General features: G+C 41.8%; 2 protein-coding genes across 3 annotated transcripts in view; both read left to right on the forward strand.

Moving 5' to 3' along the window:
* The window catches only part of nipbla (NIPBL cohesin loading factor a), a 31,882-nt gene extending 30,528 nt beyond the window's left edge, over window positions 1–1,354 (forward strand). For both annotated transcript variants that reach the window (XM_020640805.3, XM_020640806.3), the window contains exon 49: window positions 41–1,354. In XM_020640805.3, the coding sequence (XP_020496461.2) occupies window positions 41–403 (363 nt within the window). In that variant the 3' untranslated portion in view covers window positions 404–1,354. The remainder of the gene's footprint in view (window positions 1–40) is intronic.
* Window positions 1,355–1,907: 553 nt separating this feature from the next.
* Window positions 1,908–10,487, forward strand: ndc80 (NDC80 kinetochore complex component). Its single transcript, XM_020640829.3, has 18 exons — window positions 1,908–2,056; window positions 2,476–2,571; window positions 3,686–3,769; window positions 4,183–4,312; window positions 4,443–4,615; window positions 4,826–4,928; window positions 5,020–5,109; window positions 5,378–5,471; window positions 5,590–5,690; window positions 6,597–6,741; window positions 6,967–7,172; window positions 7,395–7,544; window positions 7,691–7,780; window positions 7,877–7,969; window positions 8,545–8,675; window positions 8,919–9,021; window positions 9,632–9,761; window positions 10,170–10,487. The coding sequence occupies exons 1-17, from the start codon at window positions 2,049–2,051 to the stop codon at window positions 9,758–9,760; spliced, it is 1,926 nt and encodes a 641-aa protein (XP_020496485.1). The 5' UTR covers window positions 1,908–2,048; the 3' UTR covers window position 9,761; window positions 10,170–10,487.
* Window positions 10,488–17,964: the final 7,477 nt, after the last annotated feature.

Here is a 17,964-nt window from a genome sequence, read left to right on the forward strand (position 1 = left end):
GGAAAATAGTCCAACTTTTGTTCTCTTGTCCCCTCTGCAGTCCTCTCGAAGGTCAAGGCGAGCAGGCGACTCCTCGGACCCCGGCCGCATGAGTGAGACGGTGGATTCTATGGATGTAATCGCGCTCTGCTGCCCCAAATACAAGGACCGGCCGCAGATAGCGCGAGTCGTGCAGAGGACCTCCAGTGGATACAGCATTCATTGGATGGCTGGCTCCTACTCGGGGCCGTGGGCGGAGGCTAAGAAACGCGACGGCCGCAAACTGGTGCCTTGGGTGGACACTATTAAGGAGTCAGACATCATTTACAAGAAGATTGCCTTGACCAGCAACCACAAACTGAGCAACAAAGTAGTACAGACTTTACGCTCACTGTATGCAGCGCGGGAAGGAGGGGCTAGCTAATGGCTCCTGTGTGGTGTTTTTTTTTTTTTTTTTTTGGTTCCTTTTCAGTTCCTTTTTTTTTTGTTCCCCTGTTCCATTTCTACTTTATCAAATCCTCCTCTTCCTTGCTCCTACTCCTCCTCCTCAACCTTCCACCTCCAACAACACAGCCAAACTTCACTGGATTCCTACCCTCCTCCTCTCCTTCCTCAATTTTGTAAGAAAACACAAGAGAGCAAGAATATTTGACACTACATACTTTTACATGAGTTATTCTTGCAAAAATGACACAAAACATAAGACTTATATTATAGAGGGACTGCTCATGTTTTGTTTTGTGTACAAGTGCAGAGGATAGAATCCAGAAGGCATTAAAGGAATAATTCGCCCAAGTTATCCCTTAAAAAAGGCTATCAGAAAAGAGACCTGGAGGGAAATGTTTTGTCAACATTGTTGTGGGAGCTCCTTCGCTGTTGTGCAGCAGATTCTAGTCGCTCATTTCTACTCCCACTGTATCATAGTTTAACACGACAAAAAACTAAAATGTTTATATCTCTGAAGACAAAAAAGCTGTAAAAAAAAGAATAAAACCTTAAGTGAATGTTGGAAATTAGTCTTTTTGATGTTCTTATTAAAGTGTTTTTGGAGTTTATTATACTACTAGCACCCTGATGGTTTTTTCCTTTTAGCTTTTAGATATTTGAAAAGAAAAGAAGAAAAAAAAGACCAAAAAAATAAATAAAGAATTTTTATTTTTGTTCACTTTTATTTGTCCATGCTGTACAATGGCAGAGTCCTCTGAATATAATTTATTCTATTTCGAACTACGCATGCAGTATATGTGGCCTATTGCAGGAGGATATTTTGTAAATGTAGATTTTGTTGTATTAGGTCACCCTAGTAATAAGAGGAAAGGGGATTCATACCCTTTCGGTGGAACAAATACTGCAATAAATTTTCTACTTCTCTTTGTCACTTGTCTGCTCAAAGTGTTAATCTGATCTTTTCATTCAGCAAATGGAGAAAAGTATATTACCTGGATAATGCCAAAGCACAGACAGGCCTGAAATGAGAAGAGGGTTGATTATCCATGCACGGGGGAGAGCCTGCAAATTCATAGCAGAAAATTAAACCTTTGTATTGCTTTTTTTTTTTTATTCAAAAACAGACGGAACCTGAAGTTTGTCCTAAATTATTTTAATTTTGTAAAGCGTCACTGCTGTGTGTTTGAACAATATGTGCCTTACGGAGAAATATCGGTTAAATATTGAAACTGTAAAATCAATTGTGAAAAAAATCAAACAGGATAAGAATTACTCTTCTTCTGGATTTAGCTCGTTCTGTATATACACTTCTTCAGGATTAGGCTTTTCCCCTCTTGGGTTTTTCAATCACCTTTAAATAAAAACATGAAAGTCAAGACATTTCTTCGCACCTTAATGACATTTTAAGCCAGTTCTGATTCAGTTATTTTCTTTCGCTTTTTCCTGTGGGACGCTGCGGTCACGTATACTCGTCAGGGAGCCTTTTTGGACCTAGTGGCTCGCCCTACTCTGATGACGTCATCGCCAATCGGTTGTTTGTATTGTTTTGGCGGGTTTTACGACTTCGTTCACTCGGAGGAGAAATCCGTTTTTATAAACAATAAATTCATCTACGCAAAAAAATGGAACGGTATGTCTCGATTTGAACTTCTTAATGTCGCGCCGCTTCACTTTTAAGTCAGCAAGCGACGTTTTTAGTCATTTATTTAGAGTTTGTGACAAGTCGCCGATGTTGTGTTTAAAAGTTAGCCACTTTATGCTAACGATAAGCTAACCTACCGTTGATTCAAACGTTGCTGACCCGCTGCAGTCGTTACTTTACGGTGACTTCACGTCCCGTGTTTAAGGTTATTATTACCTATGTGAGTCATTTGGTATTTTAAAATGTAATCTTGAGGTTTACTGAACACGTTTTCAACACTGTTAGTCAACAAGCTAAGCTAACGTTGCTAAGTAACGCTGATCTGACAGCTGTTGTTTCTTTGTTTGTTATGTTTCTTGTGACTGCTGTATGACGTGTTTAACTTGGTGTTTGTTCCCCGTGTCCAGTGGAAGGATGAGTCGAGTGACAGGAAGAGTGTCTGAGCTGCCTATGAGAGTTCAGGACAGCAACAGGATGAGTAATGTGTACACAACGCCCCAGAGGTCCGTTCACTCACTTTATATTTATACTAAATTATACAAGTTTACTCAATATTATTACTGCTTTGATGTGTACAATGTAAACAGAGCACTCTTGTTGTGACAAAGGACCAAAAGGAGAACCACACCCACAAACACAGATGATCTTTATTGATACCAAAGTAGGAAATGATGCTCCTCTAATACTCTTACTATAAAAGTGTGTAACCTAACCCATGAGACTATTTAAAACTATTTATATTTTAACTTAATAATGTAAATACTGTCATATTATCCTCCTCTTAAACCTATTCACACTGCTTAATGTAAACACTGTAAAAACTCTACCTCATACTAGGGCCTGGAAATATATTGAGTTTTAAAGATATATCGATAGATTTTCAAAGATATCGGGTAAGACAATATCGTTAATATGGATATAGTTTATGTTGCATTAAAATAACGTTACAGAGGTGCCAGGTCACCTTTTTCCTCATCTCACTGATGATGACTGACTGTCTGTCCCTCTTAACCCTGCTCCTCCTCTCTCTCTCTTTTATTGTATTTAAGGAACATTTGTATTTTATAATATTACTTTCACAATTCACAAACAGGTAGTTTATGTGTTTTCACTGTTAATAAAATACGTATCGATATATATCGAGTATCGCCATTCAGCTAAACAATATCGAGATATAAGTTTTGGTCCATATCGCCCTGCCCTACCTCATACTAACCATCTGTTACATAATAGCATATTTATAATCATGTTCATCGAGAGTAGAGATGTGTATCTTGCCATATATTGATCACACTTGTGTGTGGAGTGATATTATACGGAGCTGTTCTCATGCAAATTCAGTGATCTGTGTTGTAAATGCACAGAACAAGGGGACAAATGTTGTGCTGTGAAACCATTGTTTGGACTTCACAGTCACAGAGTAAGATGTTTGGCAGAATTTCATGCTACTTGTATGCGTAACAACAAATCTCAGCTATAAACCACATTTATGTATTTACTGAATATGTCAGTTATTAAGCAGCTTCTTGTTATAAAATTCAATTATCTGAAGTGGCAACTTCAAGAATCAACCGATGAACATTTTTCCCCTTTGCTCACACTTTTCTTTCTTTTCAGTAAACAACCTTCTTTTGGGAAGCTCAACATACCCAAACCACAATCTGTGACCTCCGAGAGGCGGACCAGCTTCTTTGGTGGCCGGTATGTGAATAATGTTTGTTAAAAAATTTAAAAAAACAGAATATAGTGTTCTTCTCACGTTGATTTTGGTGGAAACCAAGGCATCTTTCCAGATTATGGACAGTTAACTTTTTTAAACTATCCATTTCTTTAGTAATAAATAAAAGTTATTGAAACAATAAATGTCTGGGAAACAGAAGAGCTATGCTTTTTTGGGAGAACAGAGTTTTTTTCCTACTTGAGGTCAAAGGAATTTATTTGGCTTAATTGTAAATCCGTGACATATTAAGTATCTCTTTTGCTTTTCCTATGAATAATTTCAACAATAATTTCCTTTAAATGCTAAATGAAATCAAATGGTTGCTCATTCTTATTATCTGACACATATTTGTGATGTTTGAATGTTTATTTGAGACGTTTTAATGTTTTTTCAGCAGGACTAGTGGAGCCAGCATGCCTCGCAACAGCATCATGTCGGGGTTTGGAGGAACTGAGAAGATCAAAGATGCCAGACCTCTGCATGATAAATCCTACGTTCAGCAGTGTATCAGACAGCTGCACGAGGTAGAAACACTATATCTATCATTTATTCCTGTTGCAACCATCATACTTTTAGCTGAGCAAAAGTGTTTCATATGATTGGGGGTCCATCCTTACATCCAGCCTGATTTTCTTCTCCTCTATACCTGTCTAGTTCTTAACCGAGCAGGGTTACCCAGGCACCCTGGCAGCCAAGACCCTCCAGTCCCCCTCAACTAAGGAGTTTGTGAAGATGTTTGAGTTTGTCTATCGCCAGCTCGACCCGACCTTTGAAATGACAAACTCCAAAGTTGAGGAGGAGGTTCCAGCTATCCTGAAAGCTCTCAGGTATCTTTCAGTATTTGTTTTCGACTGTAGGGTAATAAATGAAACAGTATAAAGTTAATATATAGGAAAACATTTTTCTAAAAGGCGTAACAAAATCAAAGTGTAGGAAGTCTGTACCTCAGACTTCATGTTTGCCTTCTTGTCTGTAGTGTAAGAAACACGACTGACGGTCTGTCACTTGTCCCTCTCTCTCCCTGTTCCTGGGTGAAGGTATCCATTCGTTCTCTCCAAGTGTTCGATGTATTCTGTTGGAGCTCCGCACACCTGGCCTCAGGCCCTCGGCGCTCTCATGTGGCTAATTGATAACGTGAAGGTGAGATGCCAATGCTTCATAATAAGAGTCACTATTATCAGTTATCTTTTGCAAAAAGAAAAATCTGTAATTCTGTGTTTCCGTCCGTTAGATAAACTGGAGTTTGAGTCGTCAGGAGCTGCTGTTCAGTGACTTTGGAGAAGACTCTGACAACATAGAAGAAGGGGCCGACTATAACAAGGTATACTGAAGACTTTAAACTGCACCAAGAGGCACTGTGCTATAAAAAGAGACAAGCCAAGAGGATGTTCTGTACACATGTTGATGGAGTTAGAGCCTGTTGTTAGTTGTTCACACAGTTTGTCTCTATTCTCTGAAGCAGTATTTTGAAAGCCATCCAGTTACTCTAATGTGTTTTCAACATTTTAACTTTATACCTTTACGTGAATTCTTCTTTATTTTATTTCTTCTCTCTCTTGTTTTCCTTTCCCTGCTGTGTTCTCTGGCAGCTCTTCCTGGATTACACAGCCGAGACGTACTCTAAATTCATGCACGGCGACGACACATTCCAGGACGAGGACGAGACTTTCCTCAATAAACTAAGTAATCACAAAAAGTCTCTTTAAAATAAGTGTTTTATTATATACACAATGAGCTGGTTTCTCAATGTAAGGTGTTGGTAAAAATCATTAAGATGTTTTTTGTATGTTTGTCTCGACAGAGAAACTTTACAATGTCGACGAGGCGGTGCTGATGTCGATGGAGGAGAAGCACAGAATACTGAGCGAGGAGCTTGAACAGCTGGAGAAGGAGAGCCAGACGGTCAGAAGACTTATATCGACTAATCGCTCGGCATAAAAATAATATATAGAGTTTAAAACCCTGAGATCTACACACATGTATATTGAATAAGATGAATGGAATTTAAATGCATTTGATCTAAGTGAAAGACTGCCAAACAAAAAATATACCGTATCAGACGAATATAAGACCCGCCCCCCTTTTTAAGACTCTTTTTTTTTTTTTTTTTTTTAAAGAGAGATTAAACTTCTCGAAGATCAAAACTTAGAAATGAATTATAAAACTATTAAATAAAGCAAGGTTGCTTGTTCCTTTAACACCTGTTGAATTAAATTATGCTTTCAATAAGTAGAAGGAAACTCTGGCGCTTCAGCCGCTCCACAAATGGAGGTCGGTGCTCTCAGAGAAGGACTCAGAGAAGGACTTAAGTTCCTGTCTTAAAATATAAGACAGGAACCAAAGAAAATATCGGACCACACGATTCACTTAAGAAAAATTGAATTAAGGTGTAAAGGACTAACGGTTCGATTCATATTTTCTTTGGTTCCAGTCTTGAAGAAGATGTCCTGTGAACTATATTTTTTGTACCTTAATACGCACAGCAGTGTGTCCCGCTGATCCCCATTAGCTTTGGCTTCATAACTCAGCTTTTTGTGAGGCTGACCTACCTGGTTGTTCTGCATGTTCACAGTGTCTCAGTGAGTGACAGCTGACCTGTTTTAAAGATAAAGCCCTGCTTTATATTTGTGCTGATACGGGATAACCAAACCAGACAAAATGGATATTATTATGGCAGCCAGATGTGTAAAGTTGTTAAAGCTGTGATCGGCTGAAATGTTTTTACACATGGGCACCTGCTGTTTCGTTTGTGATGCTGATTTTGCTGAGTGATGATCAGGCTGACAACAGTTTGCCTCCTCCTGACAGGACCGGCTGATGACCAAGAGGATGGAGAGGATGAAGCTGCAGGCAGATCTCAAGAAGCTCCAGAGTTACCGAAGCAGCCTGGAGACCTTTCAAGGCAACCTGGAGAACAAAGATTCAGAACTGAAAGATGAACTAGAGACCACCGGTAAATAGAAAAAATAAAACAAACATCTACATTCATCACTATAGAGCTTAAATAATTAAGTGTTTAAGGGGTTGTAAAGTGCAAATCATGGTCTCATGTGGTCTTAAAGTGAAGTGTTTGTATCTTCTTCAAAGCTTTGATTCCCCCTCCCAGTCTGAACTGAGAGTGTTGGATCTTATTCCACATACCGGTACATCATGTGTTCTTCTCTCCGTCTCTCTGCAGTCAGTCACCTGGAGTCTCTGAAACACGAGCAAGATGAGCTGCAACACCGCCTGCAGAACCAGAAGTTCACTCCAGCAGATGTAGAGAGAATCAACCGAGAGAAGAGAGAGCTTCAACAAACCATCTCCAGTCTCAGCAAGTCGCTGGAAGATGCTGAACAGCACAAGTGGAATGAGGAGATCGCTCTGGCCAAAGTCAAAGAGAAGGTATTGTTTGTACATGCAGAGTGGAGCTGAAACCATCATGAATCTGACGGTCAGATATAATGTTCACAATATCACTTATTTTGCCTTTTTTTTTTGTCAATGTGATCTTGAGACTTATCCTTGACCTGTACAGGATGTTCCTGGAGACTCATTTTTGCCTGTCATTTCATCATCCAGCTGACGTGTTTCTTGCCTCTCCTCTCTCACTCCCCCTCCTCCCAGGCCGAGCTGAAGCTAACTGAGTACCATAAGCTGGCTCGTAAACTGAAGCTGATTCCACTGACTGCAGAGAACGCCTGCGGGCACGACTTTGAGATCAGGCCGTTTGAATGTGGACCCGGCAGCATGGTTCAGCACAAAACACAGATACAGGTACTTTAAGCATACACATCTATATTAATGGGTACAAGTCTCAGATCATATTTAAAGGTTTACTTATATAATAGGATGTCCAAATGTTGTTTCACCTGGATGTTACCGCTGTGTGTACACGCTCTGATCTATGCTTTGTGCTGAAGATGCTCCTGAGAAAGCTGGTGAGTGACGTGGAGGAGGAGAACAGCCGGTTAACCAACATGAAACTCAGTCTGGATGAGTCTAGTGAACAGGTAACAAGAAATAAAAGAGAACATCTTATTAGTCTGGTCTGTGGGCATGTGCGACATTGAAACGGTAACTCATCGTGTGTGTTTGTGATTTTAAAGGTGAATTCAAACATCATGGACAAGTCCAATGACCTGAAACTGCTCAGAGAGCAAATTCGCAAGTTGGATGAGCGGTTGGATTCTGACATGCAGGTAAAGTCCAAATATTTAATTCTGCTTTATTTAAGCGTTTTTTTCAGGGTAGAAAAGTGCTGGCTGTGCACTCTGGAGTGTTAGCATGAAGCGTCTGTGCTCTGAGAAGAAAAATGCTGCATGTCCGTCCTGTCTCTATGACAACAGTCTGTTCACAGCAGCCGCTGTATGACCGACACAGCTCTGTTACTTTTTGTATTTGAGATAGTTTTTTACCCGATCAGACACGGAGCAAAGAGGATGTGAGTACAAGACATGGTCTATAAGAGGCTACAATACAGGGAATAGCAAACATTTTGAAAAAGCTGGACACTGTGCTTTTCATCCAGGCGGCCGCTTTCTGCTGCGAAAGCTCTCTACCCTTTGAAAATAACTGAAAAAAGACGCTGGCGCTGAGAGGAAAACGCTAGCTGGACCAAGGGCCTTACTGTATTTAAAAAAGCTAGCATTTGTTTTATGCCAGGTCTGTAAAGTGCTGACAGTTTTCCCCCCTCCTCAGACAAAAACAGAAGAATTAAATATTTTATGCGATACAGAAACTGCTCAGACGCATCATCATGTTTGTGTCCGTGTAGGAGCTGGCCAGAGAGGAACAGGAATGGGCCGAGGAGATGGAGTCTGTGGAGAACCATCGTAAGCTTCTGGAGAAGAAGGTTACTATTGGTTACGATGAGTCGGTGCAGCAACTGAAAGCAGCACAACAACAGTGAGTGACTGACTTCATCCTGCTTCAGCTTATAGCCACTACACGATTAAAAGTTACCTGACATCGTTAACGGGCTAAACGTCCCTGATAACACAGCTCTCACTTCATCTCTGCATCGTGTAGTCACAGATTCATAAAACTGGTCTTCATGCAGGAGCTTTAACAGTCTCAGGGTGCCTCTTTAGGACAGTCTAACCACTCATTGTTCTGGAGTCAAACACTTTGTGGTCACCTCTCCTTCAGGTACCACCTGGTTCTGCAGGAGACCAACGAGGAGAGAAGAACGGTTGCCAACAACCTCGCATCTCTTTGTACCATTGCAGCAGACCACCTGTCGATTTCAGAGGTAATTTACACGCATCTTTGCATCTTTGCACGCACCTTCGGCAGGGTTAGGGAATGCTGTTTTCACAGTGCTGACTTCACAGAAAGGGGGCGCTAGAGGAACATCTTTTGTTCACTTTAGATTTATTTTGGGTTATTTTTGCCTTTAGTTGATAGGACAGTGGATAGAGTAGGACATCTGGAGAGACAGAGAGAGAGAGAGAGAGAGAGAGAGAGAGAGAGAGAGAGAGAGAGAGAGAGAGTGGGGAATGACATGTGGGAAAGGAGCCGCAGGCCAGACTTGAACCCAGGCTGCCCGCTTGAAGGACTACGGCCTCTGTGCATGGGGTGTGACCCAACTGCTGCACCATTAGCGCCCCATACAAGAACATCTTCAATGTTTTAAATGTGATGATAAAATACACAAACGTGATGACGGCAAAACTAATTGGGTGGAAAAAGGGAAATCGGCCAAAGAGAAGAATTTACAATAATAATCTTGATCGAAACAATTGAACATGTTTTTGCAAATTCTCTTATAGCATGTCTACTTTGTTAGCAGAGTAAAGCATGTTGTATCTGCGCCTGTATTATATCATAACTCATTGGCTCCTGTGGATCGTCTACAACAGAAATGTCTGGAGGATCTGCACAGCCGAGTGCAGCGCGTCTGCTCCAAAGCCGTAGAGGAGGACGAGGCTGCAGTGCAGAAGTTGCGGGAAACCCTGAAAACCTTCATGTTGAAGGCAAACACTTTATAAGGTAAGGAGACATTGCCATGGTAACAGCGAGCTCCACCAATCAGAGATGTTGCTGTGAGACACTATGATCATGGGGAGTGTAGTTCTTTTTCCCCGTTGAGCTCTATTATGCTCGCCTCTAATTCAGTGGGAACAGAAATTTTAAATCTTTTAGAGCAGATCATTTTGGGATTCACTGTGAAAGTGAAAAACAGTCTTCTACTTCTGAGTTTGTTCAATACAAACCCTCACTGCAGTGCATCTCACTCTACACATCACAGAAGTCAGCAAACCATTTGTTTACTGTTTTTTCTTTTGTTTTTGTTTTACTGGTTTACTGTTCTCTCGCCGAGTCTCCCCTGCGCTCACCTCACACTTAGTCGTGGTTAACACACCTGTACTCACTCTGATGTTCTCCTCTCTTACGCAGTACCTGTCCAGTTTCTAACAGAGCGGGGTTACCATGGCGACCCCGGCAGCCTAGACCTTCCAGTCTCCCTCTAACCAAGGAGTTTGTGAAGATGTGTGTTTTTGTTCCTGTTCTTTATTTTGTTCTTCACATTAAATTAATAACAGTGTTTGCGTAAAGATGGAAGTTAAGGCGTCTTCATGCATGTTCGTTTGGATATCGTTTGGACTTTTCAGAATCCTGATTTTTAACATTTTTGTGTCATTTTGTATCAACACTTTCACTATTGTATTAATAAACATTCAAAAAGCCAAATAAAAATGCTTCATAATCCTTTAATTTGTCTTTAAATTTGTTTTTCCTGTGCCAGCAAGACAGAAGAAGAAAACACCTGAGAAAAGTTTTTCCATGTTTCAACATGTGTTTAAGACACTTGGTTCACACTGTACCTCATGGGATGGTTGTGCTGCACTGAAGCCACTAGATGGCAGCACAAACACTTGTTTGGTAACGGTCATCACTCAGTTTGCTCTTGGACTGTAAACTTTATGTTATGCTTTATTCTAAATATTCAGCGAAGTTTTCTCACCATCTCATAAGATAATAATTAACATCAAATGAAATGGTGCTTGTCTTTCTACATTGTTGATTGTTACTATACAGCAGGTAACACCGCCTCTTAAAAGACCCCCAACTACCAACTGACTGGTACATTGTAGATTTTTTTTTAAATCTTCAACCAGGCCAGTGAGCTGTGAATTTGACAGCTGCATGTTTAACAAATATCATCAAGCAATAATCTGAATTACAGTCTATGATTTGTAGCGATGCCTCTAAGCCCTTGTGGACAATAATGTTGAAGTTGAAGTGTCGCAAACATACAATAAAAGCAACATTCAGCCCGTAAACAAATACCTGTAGACAAAATATTAGAAGAGTAATAGTCAATATTGTACTCTAGGCTGTGTAGATCAATCAGTGAAAACACTTGTGATTCCACAGTCTCTTTTCATATTACACATTCTTCAAACATTCATAGCACGAGGTCAGCCATGCTGTGGTTCAGACACATTTCTGGCTTAAACTAAGAGCAGGCATAGTTTCCATTTGTGTCTTGTTAGACTTTTTTCTTTTTTTACGGAGCACATTAAAACATTTAAATTCCAGCTATTAGCCAAACCCCACAAAACGGACTGACCGCCTTGTTAATGAAGCGGTTACTTTAGGAGTGAATGTTTTCCTCTCCTCTGACAGGAGGAGTGGAGAATATCTCCCCTCGATGCTTCAGTCATTTCGACATGTTTCTAAAGAACCCTGCATGCTTGGCCTTCAGTATATGTGTTTTTTTTCTCCTACATTTGTATTCAGTCCAGACATTGAGTCCAGATATCCTGTGGCATAAAACTCAAATCCTAGTTTTTTTGGGTTCACTTAAAGTTTTCAAAAACCATCCGAAGTGTCCTTAAATCATTTTTTTGTATCCTATCAAATCGGCCCTGGTCCAGATTTTTGTCAGCCTGTGTTATGAAACGTTCAGGTTCACAGACCCAGAGGATGCTTAGTGAATGAAGACGTCTGTTTTCTGATTCAGCTGCACTTGTTTGACACGCTGGTTTAGATTTATGATTCCACTGAAGTGAGTCTGTTTTCAGTTCACTCCACAACTTAGAGAGAATCTGCTCTGAAACATCACACTGTGACGTCCATGGTAAACTCGAAGCTTAATCCTGAGGCGAGTGGATTCAGATGAAGATAGAAATCCACCAGATAGTTTAGAACTGAAGAAGCCTTCAGAGGAGAGGTGAAACGTCTTCTTTGGATTAAGCTTCCAATCACACTGTGACAGAAAACCTTTTTATTAGGGCCCGAGCACGCACAGGGTGTGAGGACCCTCTTGGACCCCTAAGGATTATTATTTTTCTTTATTATTTTTGCGGGCACTTCTGCACGGCCTCTCTCTCCTCCTCCTCTCCTCCTTCCCCTCCTCCTCCTCACCTCTCCTCCTCTCCTCCTCTCCTCCTCTCCTCTCTCTCCTCCTCCTCACCTCCTCTCCTCCTCCTCACCTCTCCTCCTCTCCTCCTCTCCTCTCTCTCCTCCTCCTCACCTCCTCTCCTCCTCCTCACCTCTCCTCCTCTCCTCCTCACCTCCTCTCCTCCTCCTCACCTCTCCTCCTCACCTCCTCCTCACCTCCTCTCCTCCTCTCCTCCTCACCTCCTCTCCTCTCCTCTCTCTCCTCCTCCTCACCTCCTCTTCTCTCTCTCCTTCTCCTCCTCTCCTCCTCCTCACCTCCTCTCCTCTCTCTCCTCCTCCTCACCTCCTCTCCTCTCTCCCCTCCTCTTCTCTCTCTCCTCCTCCTCCTCCTCTCCTCCTCACCTCCTCTCCTCTCCTCTCTCTCCTCCTCCTCACCTCCTCTCCTCTATCTCCTCCTCCTCACCTCCTCTCCTCTCTCTCCTCCTCCTCCTCTCCTCCTCACCTCCTCTCCTCTACTCTCTCTCCTACTCCTCACCTCCTCTCCTCTCTCTCCTCCTTCTCACATCCTCTCCTTGGAGGACGGCTTGAACGTGCCTGAAAACTCAGCAGAATTCACACACGCATCAGGTCTGGTGGAACATTTTGTATCCTGGTGTTTTCGTACAAAAACACTGAAAAATGTAAATTTTCACACCTTTACACCCCTCCAGAGGTTTAACATAGACATTTGAAAATCGGTACACATATGTATCATGTCAAGCTCTTCAAAAAAAGCCTCTTAACGTTTCTGCTATAAATTTCCAATTCTTCAAACTTGCGCTGTAACTTTCCAACAAAATTCCTAAAAAAAAGTTTAAAGAAAGTGTTCTCCCGCTTGTGAAATTCTACAACTTTTATTACATTATGATTACTACTAAAAACATGTTTTACTAAAGACTGTTTGAAAAAAACTTCACAGCCGTGTGATATCCACCCACGGAGGACTTTCTGCACGAACGCGTTGAAAAACAAGTCTGGGTTGTCATCCTGGGATTTAGGGGAAAATGGATGAGCTGACCCTAAAAACTCCACACAGTGTCGGTATACAGTAAAGTCGAAAGACGCTCTTACAAGAGGAAACGTTTGGAAAAAAAAAAAAACCCAGTCAGAGCTGCAAAGCGTGAGAGAAATGTTTTGGCAGATGTGATGAGGAGAGATGAGGTGAGAGTGAGGGGCTCCATGGAGAGAGAGAGAGAGAGAGGGAATGAAACATGATGGATAACTTCCACCACTCGCAGGGGCAAACCCCTCCTCAGTGTGTGTGTGTGTGTGTGTGTGTGTGTGTGTGTGTGTGTGTGTGTGTGTGTGTGTGTGTGTGTGTTCAGGGCTGAGTGCAGGAAGTTAAAGGACAGGCTGGTACCATGTGTTAACAGATACAGAGCCTTCAGCTAAACAGAGCTGACCTGGGTGTGTTTATCAGATCCCATATGGACAGGTGGCATCCATAAAAGCCGTTTTAAAAGACTTAGGAGTGTGTGTGTGTGTCTTTGCATGTGTGAGAAAATGAATGTCACGATTTGTGTATCGTTGCGCCCAGCGGCATGTACAAGGTGGCCTAAAGACGGTGCTCCGTGTGCATGTGCTGAAAGTCTGTTGTTTCTTTGTTGCCCGCTTTTAAGTTTCTTCCCTTGTTTGATTATTTCCTGAGTCATGTGTCCCGTGGCCTTTAACCATTATGGCCCTACTTCATCCCACTTCATTGCATTCAAAGACATGCTCCATGAATTCTTCATAAACTCTCTCTCTCTCTCACACACACACACACACACACAGGGGGGAAGTCAATACGACCTGGCCTGACTCTTCCAAAGGGGTCGTGTTTGTCTGAAACTCTCAGGGCCCTCTGGGGAAAAAAAAGGGAGATGTAAAGGAGGAGGGCATGTGAGACCGAGACTCAGGTATGGCGAGAAAAAGAAAACCCCAGACGTAAAAACAAAGAAAGTTCAACTCTCTCTCTCACTCTCTCTCTCTCTCTCTCTCTCTCTCTCTCTCTCTCTCTCCTGCTCCGTGCCCTGGAAAAGATGTGTTGTTGTTGCTTTACCACATGGCTCTCTCTCTCTCTCTAGAGACAGGCACACACGGTCAGACAGAGGTGTTAATGTGGAGTCTTATTATGGGTTAATCTCACCAGTCCAACTCTTATAGTAATCTGTTCTACAGATGTGGGTAGTGGGGTCAGAGACAAAGGGGAAGATAAAAAGAGAGAAAGCTCTGTCTCTCTCTGTCTCTCCCAGCTCTCCCTTTCAAAACACCATTGTGTGTTAGCTGAAGTCTGTCTTCCTTAGATCTACATTATGACTCGCTCTGGCATTTGCATTTCTGTTCCAGCTGCTAATTGTCTCCAGATTCAGAAGACAAATCGGCTTCTGCTACGGCTGTGGGTTTGAAAACACGCACAGACATGTTGTAATAAGAATCAGACGTAGACATAACTATATCACAGGACAGATAACTTCAGCCGAGCCATTATCAACAATAACAATTATAAAATAGTAAGAATGCATGTGTCCCCCTAACCCTGGCTGTGAAATGCAACATTAGCACGTCTGAGCTGATGAGTCATTTCTTGTTTGGAGAAAATGTTCAGGATTTCCTCGAAGTCGAGTTTTCGGATCGTGTTTGTTTATTTCTGCGCTGTGGAAAAACAAAGGCAACATGTTCTCCTCCACACAGAGCTGAAATGAATTAGACATGAAGACATGCAGACAGATGGAAAAATAATGGATCAGAATATACAAGAAGTAATGTGAGATACTTGTGAGGTATATACGGGTTTACAACGTGGGCTCACCTGTTGGTTCAGAAATTTTAATGTGTGAGTTTATTAATTTGGTGCTACACTTATTTTGGGGCTTTGTATGCCTTTATTTGTAGAGACAGGACAGTGGATAGAGTTGGGAATCTGAGAGAGAGAGAGAGAGAGAGAGAGTGGGGAATGAGATGTGGGAAAGGAACCACAGGTTGTTCTTGAGCCCACCTGTAGGACTACGCCTCCACACATGGGACACACGCACTAACCGCTAGGCTACTGCCCCCCCCCATGAATTCACATTTTTTTATAAGTGTCAGATAAATTAAGTTGAGTAGAAGAACAAGATTTGATTATAAAATGAGGTTTAATTGGCCGAGCAGCCTCCTGAAAATTAAAACCTCTGTGGACAGAAATCCTTAAAAGCAGATATCTTCAGAGAAAAATGTAAACCGCCCATTTTTACTCAAATCAGCGTCTTCATCAGTTCAAAACCAATTCTATCAATAGTCCAAAATCCAAATCAAAGGAGAAACAAGAAAGAAAACACCGGAATCACCAGGAGATAAGGACTAGAAAAGGGAAGGTACACTGAAACCAAATACACAGGAGCTTATCAAAATCAGGTGTGAGTAACAAGACACAGGTGGAACTAAAGCGGGAGGGAAAACAGACATGGGAGGAAGTGAAACAAGACGAGACACACTGGAGATGAGAACTTCAAAATAAAACAGGAAACACTAAAGACACAAACGCTAATGAACTAGTACTGCAGCCACTCAGTAGGGGGCGCTGTAAATGTTTTGAGGAGCTGACATGACTTCCATCTTTTTGTGCATGGTCCTAAAAGCACTTACAAAACGGTGTGAGAGTCACAAGAAAAGATCCTGCAACAAAGTTTGCATCGAGGCGCTCCCCTTACCTGCAGGTCTAACTGTGCTGCATGAAGCGTTTCTGTCACAACAAGTGTGAGAGAGCGACAGATTTTTCCATGTGCTCGCTCATGGTGCCTGTGTGAGTCTGAGGGCTTCCTCCTTGTTATGGTTCTTTTGATGACAGTGTGTTGACTTAATGTCGGCTTCCTGTGTGAGTGCAGCGCGTGTTGACAGTTTTCTTGTGTGTTCAGCCTCGGTGTGAAGAGCTGTAATCAGGGTGTGTGTTTTTGTTTTTATTGTTGAATAATAGCTTCAATGAGTGACCGCTTTACACACAGCAGGATTTTTTTTCTTCTCCATTTCAGCTCAACTCATAATCTCAGGAAAAGCATGAAACATAACATTTTTCTTCTGAGTCAGGCACGATTTATCCACAGAATGCACAGTATGAAGGATCCACCACAGCCAGAAAACAACAGGAAGGAAGTCCTGCAGTGATGCTGCAATAGAGCCACAGGAATGAAGAAGAACACTGCTACAAACTAGGACGTTACATTTGTTAGTTGTTCTGCTTTGTGGTATCAGAATCCTAAAGCATCGTACTATTTTGTATCCTATCCTCTTGTATCGTATCATAGCCACTCGTCACGATAGTACTGCATCATGGAGAAGTAGGGTATTGCATCATATTGTAAAGTATTGAATGGTATCTAATGTATCATAACAAATTATAACGCAGCAAAGCGTAGGTCAACCAAGGGACAACCTCCGGTCTTGAAAAGTGAACCCAATGCGAAAGTACAAAATCCTCTAAAAAGCCGTTTTTTACAGCAGAAATAAATATGATTCGATAAGTGTTATTCATAGCTCCAGCTCTCAGCCTGTCGTTAGGTTGACTGACAGTTAGACTGAGACAGGATTTCCAGCATGGCGGCTGCTGCTGATGAGCCTCCAGCGCCCCCTGCAGGAACAGATGGCTGACGTCACTCAGGCCTCAAACATGAATATATACAGTAATGATGTTAATGTACTGTATCGTATCCTTTCCTATCTATAAGATCGTATCCTTATCTTATCGTATCATGAATATGATCTCCTTATCATACCCTACCTTATTAATTGTATCAGATCATACTTGTTAGCTTAGCGTGAGTTAGCTTGAGTTACCCTACCCTTTTAATTACCGAGCTTAAGTTTCTGTCTTCATCTCTCTAACTTTATGTAAATGTCAGTTCAGTGTTTCGCATATTAAATGATGCTTTCTGATAAATTATTTTGGAAAATGAGAGAAAAAAAAATGTAAATTAGTCCTGAGTTTGAGTTTGACTCCATGTAGCCTGCGGCGGAGATTTCATTTTTCCACCCGGTGTGGAGATGTACGGCTGTTGTTCTGTGTACTCAAAGGTTAGAGCGCAGCAGAAACATGACACAGGTCAGCGTTTTACTTCCCGTTGTGGTAATCCCTGTTTTTAAATGTGTCCTCTGCACTCGGTTGTCGGGTCAATTTCACAACATATGGCAAAACTTTAATGAACCATAGGCTAAATAAACATGCCGTGTCTTTATCCACCTTCCACTTTTCTGTAGTCCATCACAGAAAAAAGTAGCTCTGAACCCGCTCCAGCTGATCACCCTGTGTGCGTTCATACTCATAATGTGTACGTGTTAAGCGTTTGCATGCTTGCTAACAGATGACACCTGAATGTGGATTTTTTGTCGGAGCTTGATGATGTGTTTGAGTGAATAAGAGGCTAACGGAGCGTGAGATATCAGATTTCCATCAGCTCTGTCTCTGCTCACTCAGGCCTGGATGGGGGTTATTAAGGCACTAATACCAGGGGTCAGAAGTGGGTCATTGTGGACTATGAGAGGTTGAAGAGGGGTTATTAAGGGTCTGTGAGTCAGAGGTTTGAACTCCCTGTTCTTTCTCGCTCTGTGAGTCATTTTCTGGCTTAGTGGGATCCATTTCAGGGTCCGTTCACCTCAGGGGGGAAACAGATGTCTGTTGCAGGAGTCGCAGGATCAGAAGGCTTGTAAATACTTGTGTGGGTAATATTTGCGATCCGACTCACTGATGTTGGAAGTATGATAGTTTCTTATGTCGATGATATTATAGTCTTTCAAACAAATCCACGTCTCATTAGCATAACACGAGGTGAAATTGGTGCGTTACATGGGTTTA

This window comes from Labrus bergylta, chromosome 2 (genome assembly GCF_963930695.1).
Source record: "Labrus bergylta chromosome 2, fLabBer1.1, whole genome shotgun sequence".
Lineage (NCBI taxonomy): Eukaryota > Metazoa > Chordata > Actinopteri > Labriformes > Labridae > Labrus > Labrus bergylta.

What these genes read in the sequence shown, in the direction of transcription:
- ndc80 (XM_020640829.3), top strand. An exon ending in GGTTGGATTCTGACATGCAG is followed by an intron (nt 7,970 to 8,544) that starts GTAAAGTCCAAA and finishes GTGTCCGTGTAG; the next exon opens with GAGCTGGCCAGAGAGGAACA. An exon ending in ACCACCTGTCGATTTCAGAG is followed by an intron (nt 9,022 to 9,631) that starts GTAATTTACACG and finishes CGTCTACAACAG; the next exon opens with AAATGTCTGGAGGATCTGCA.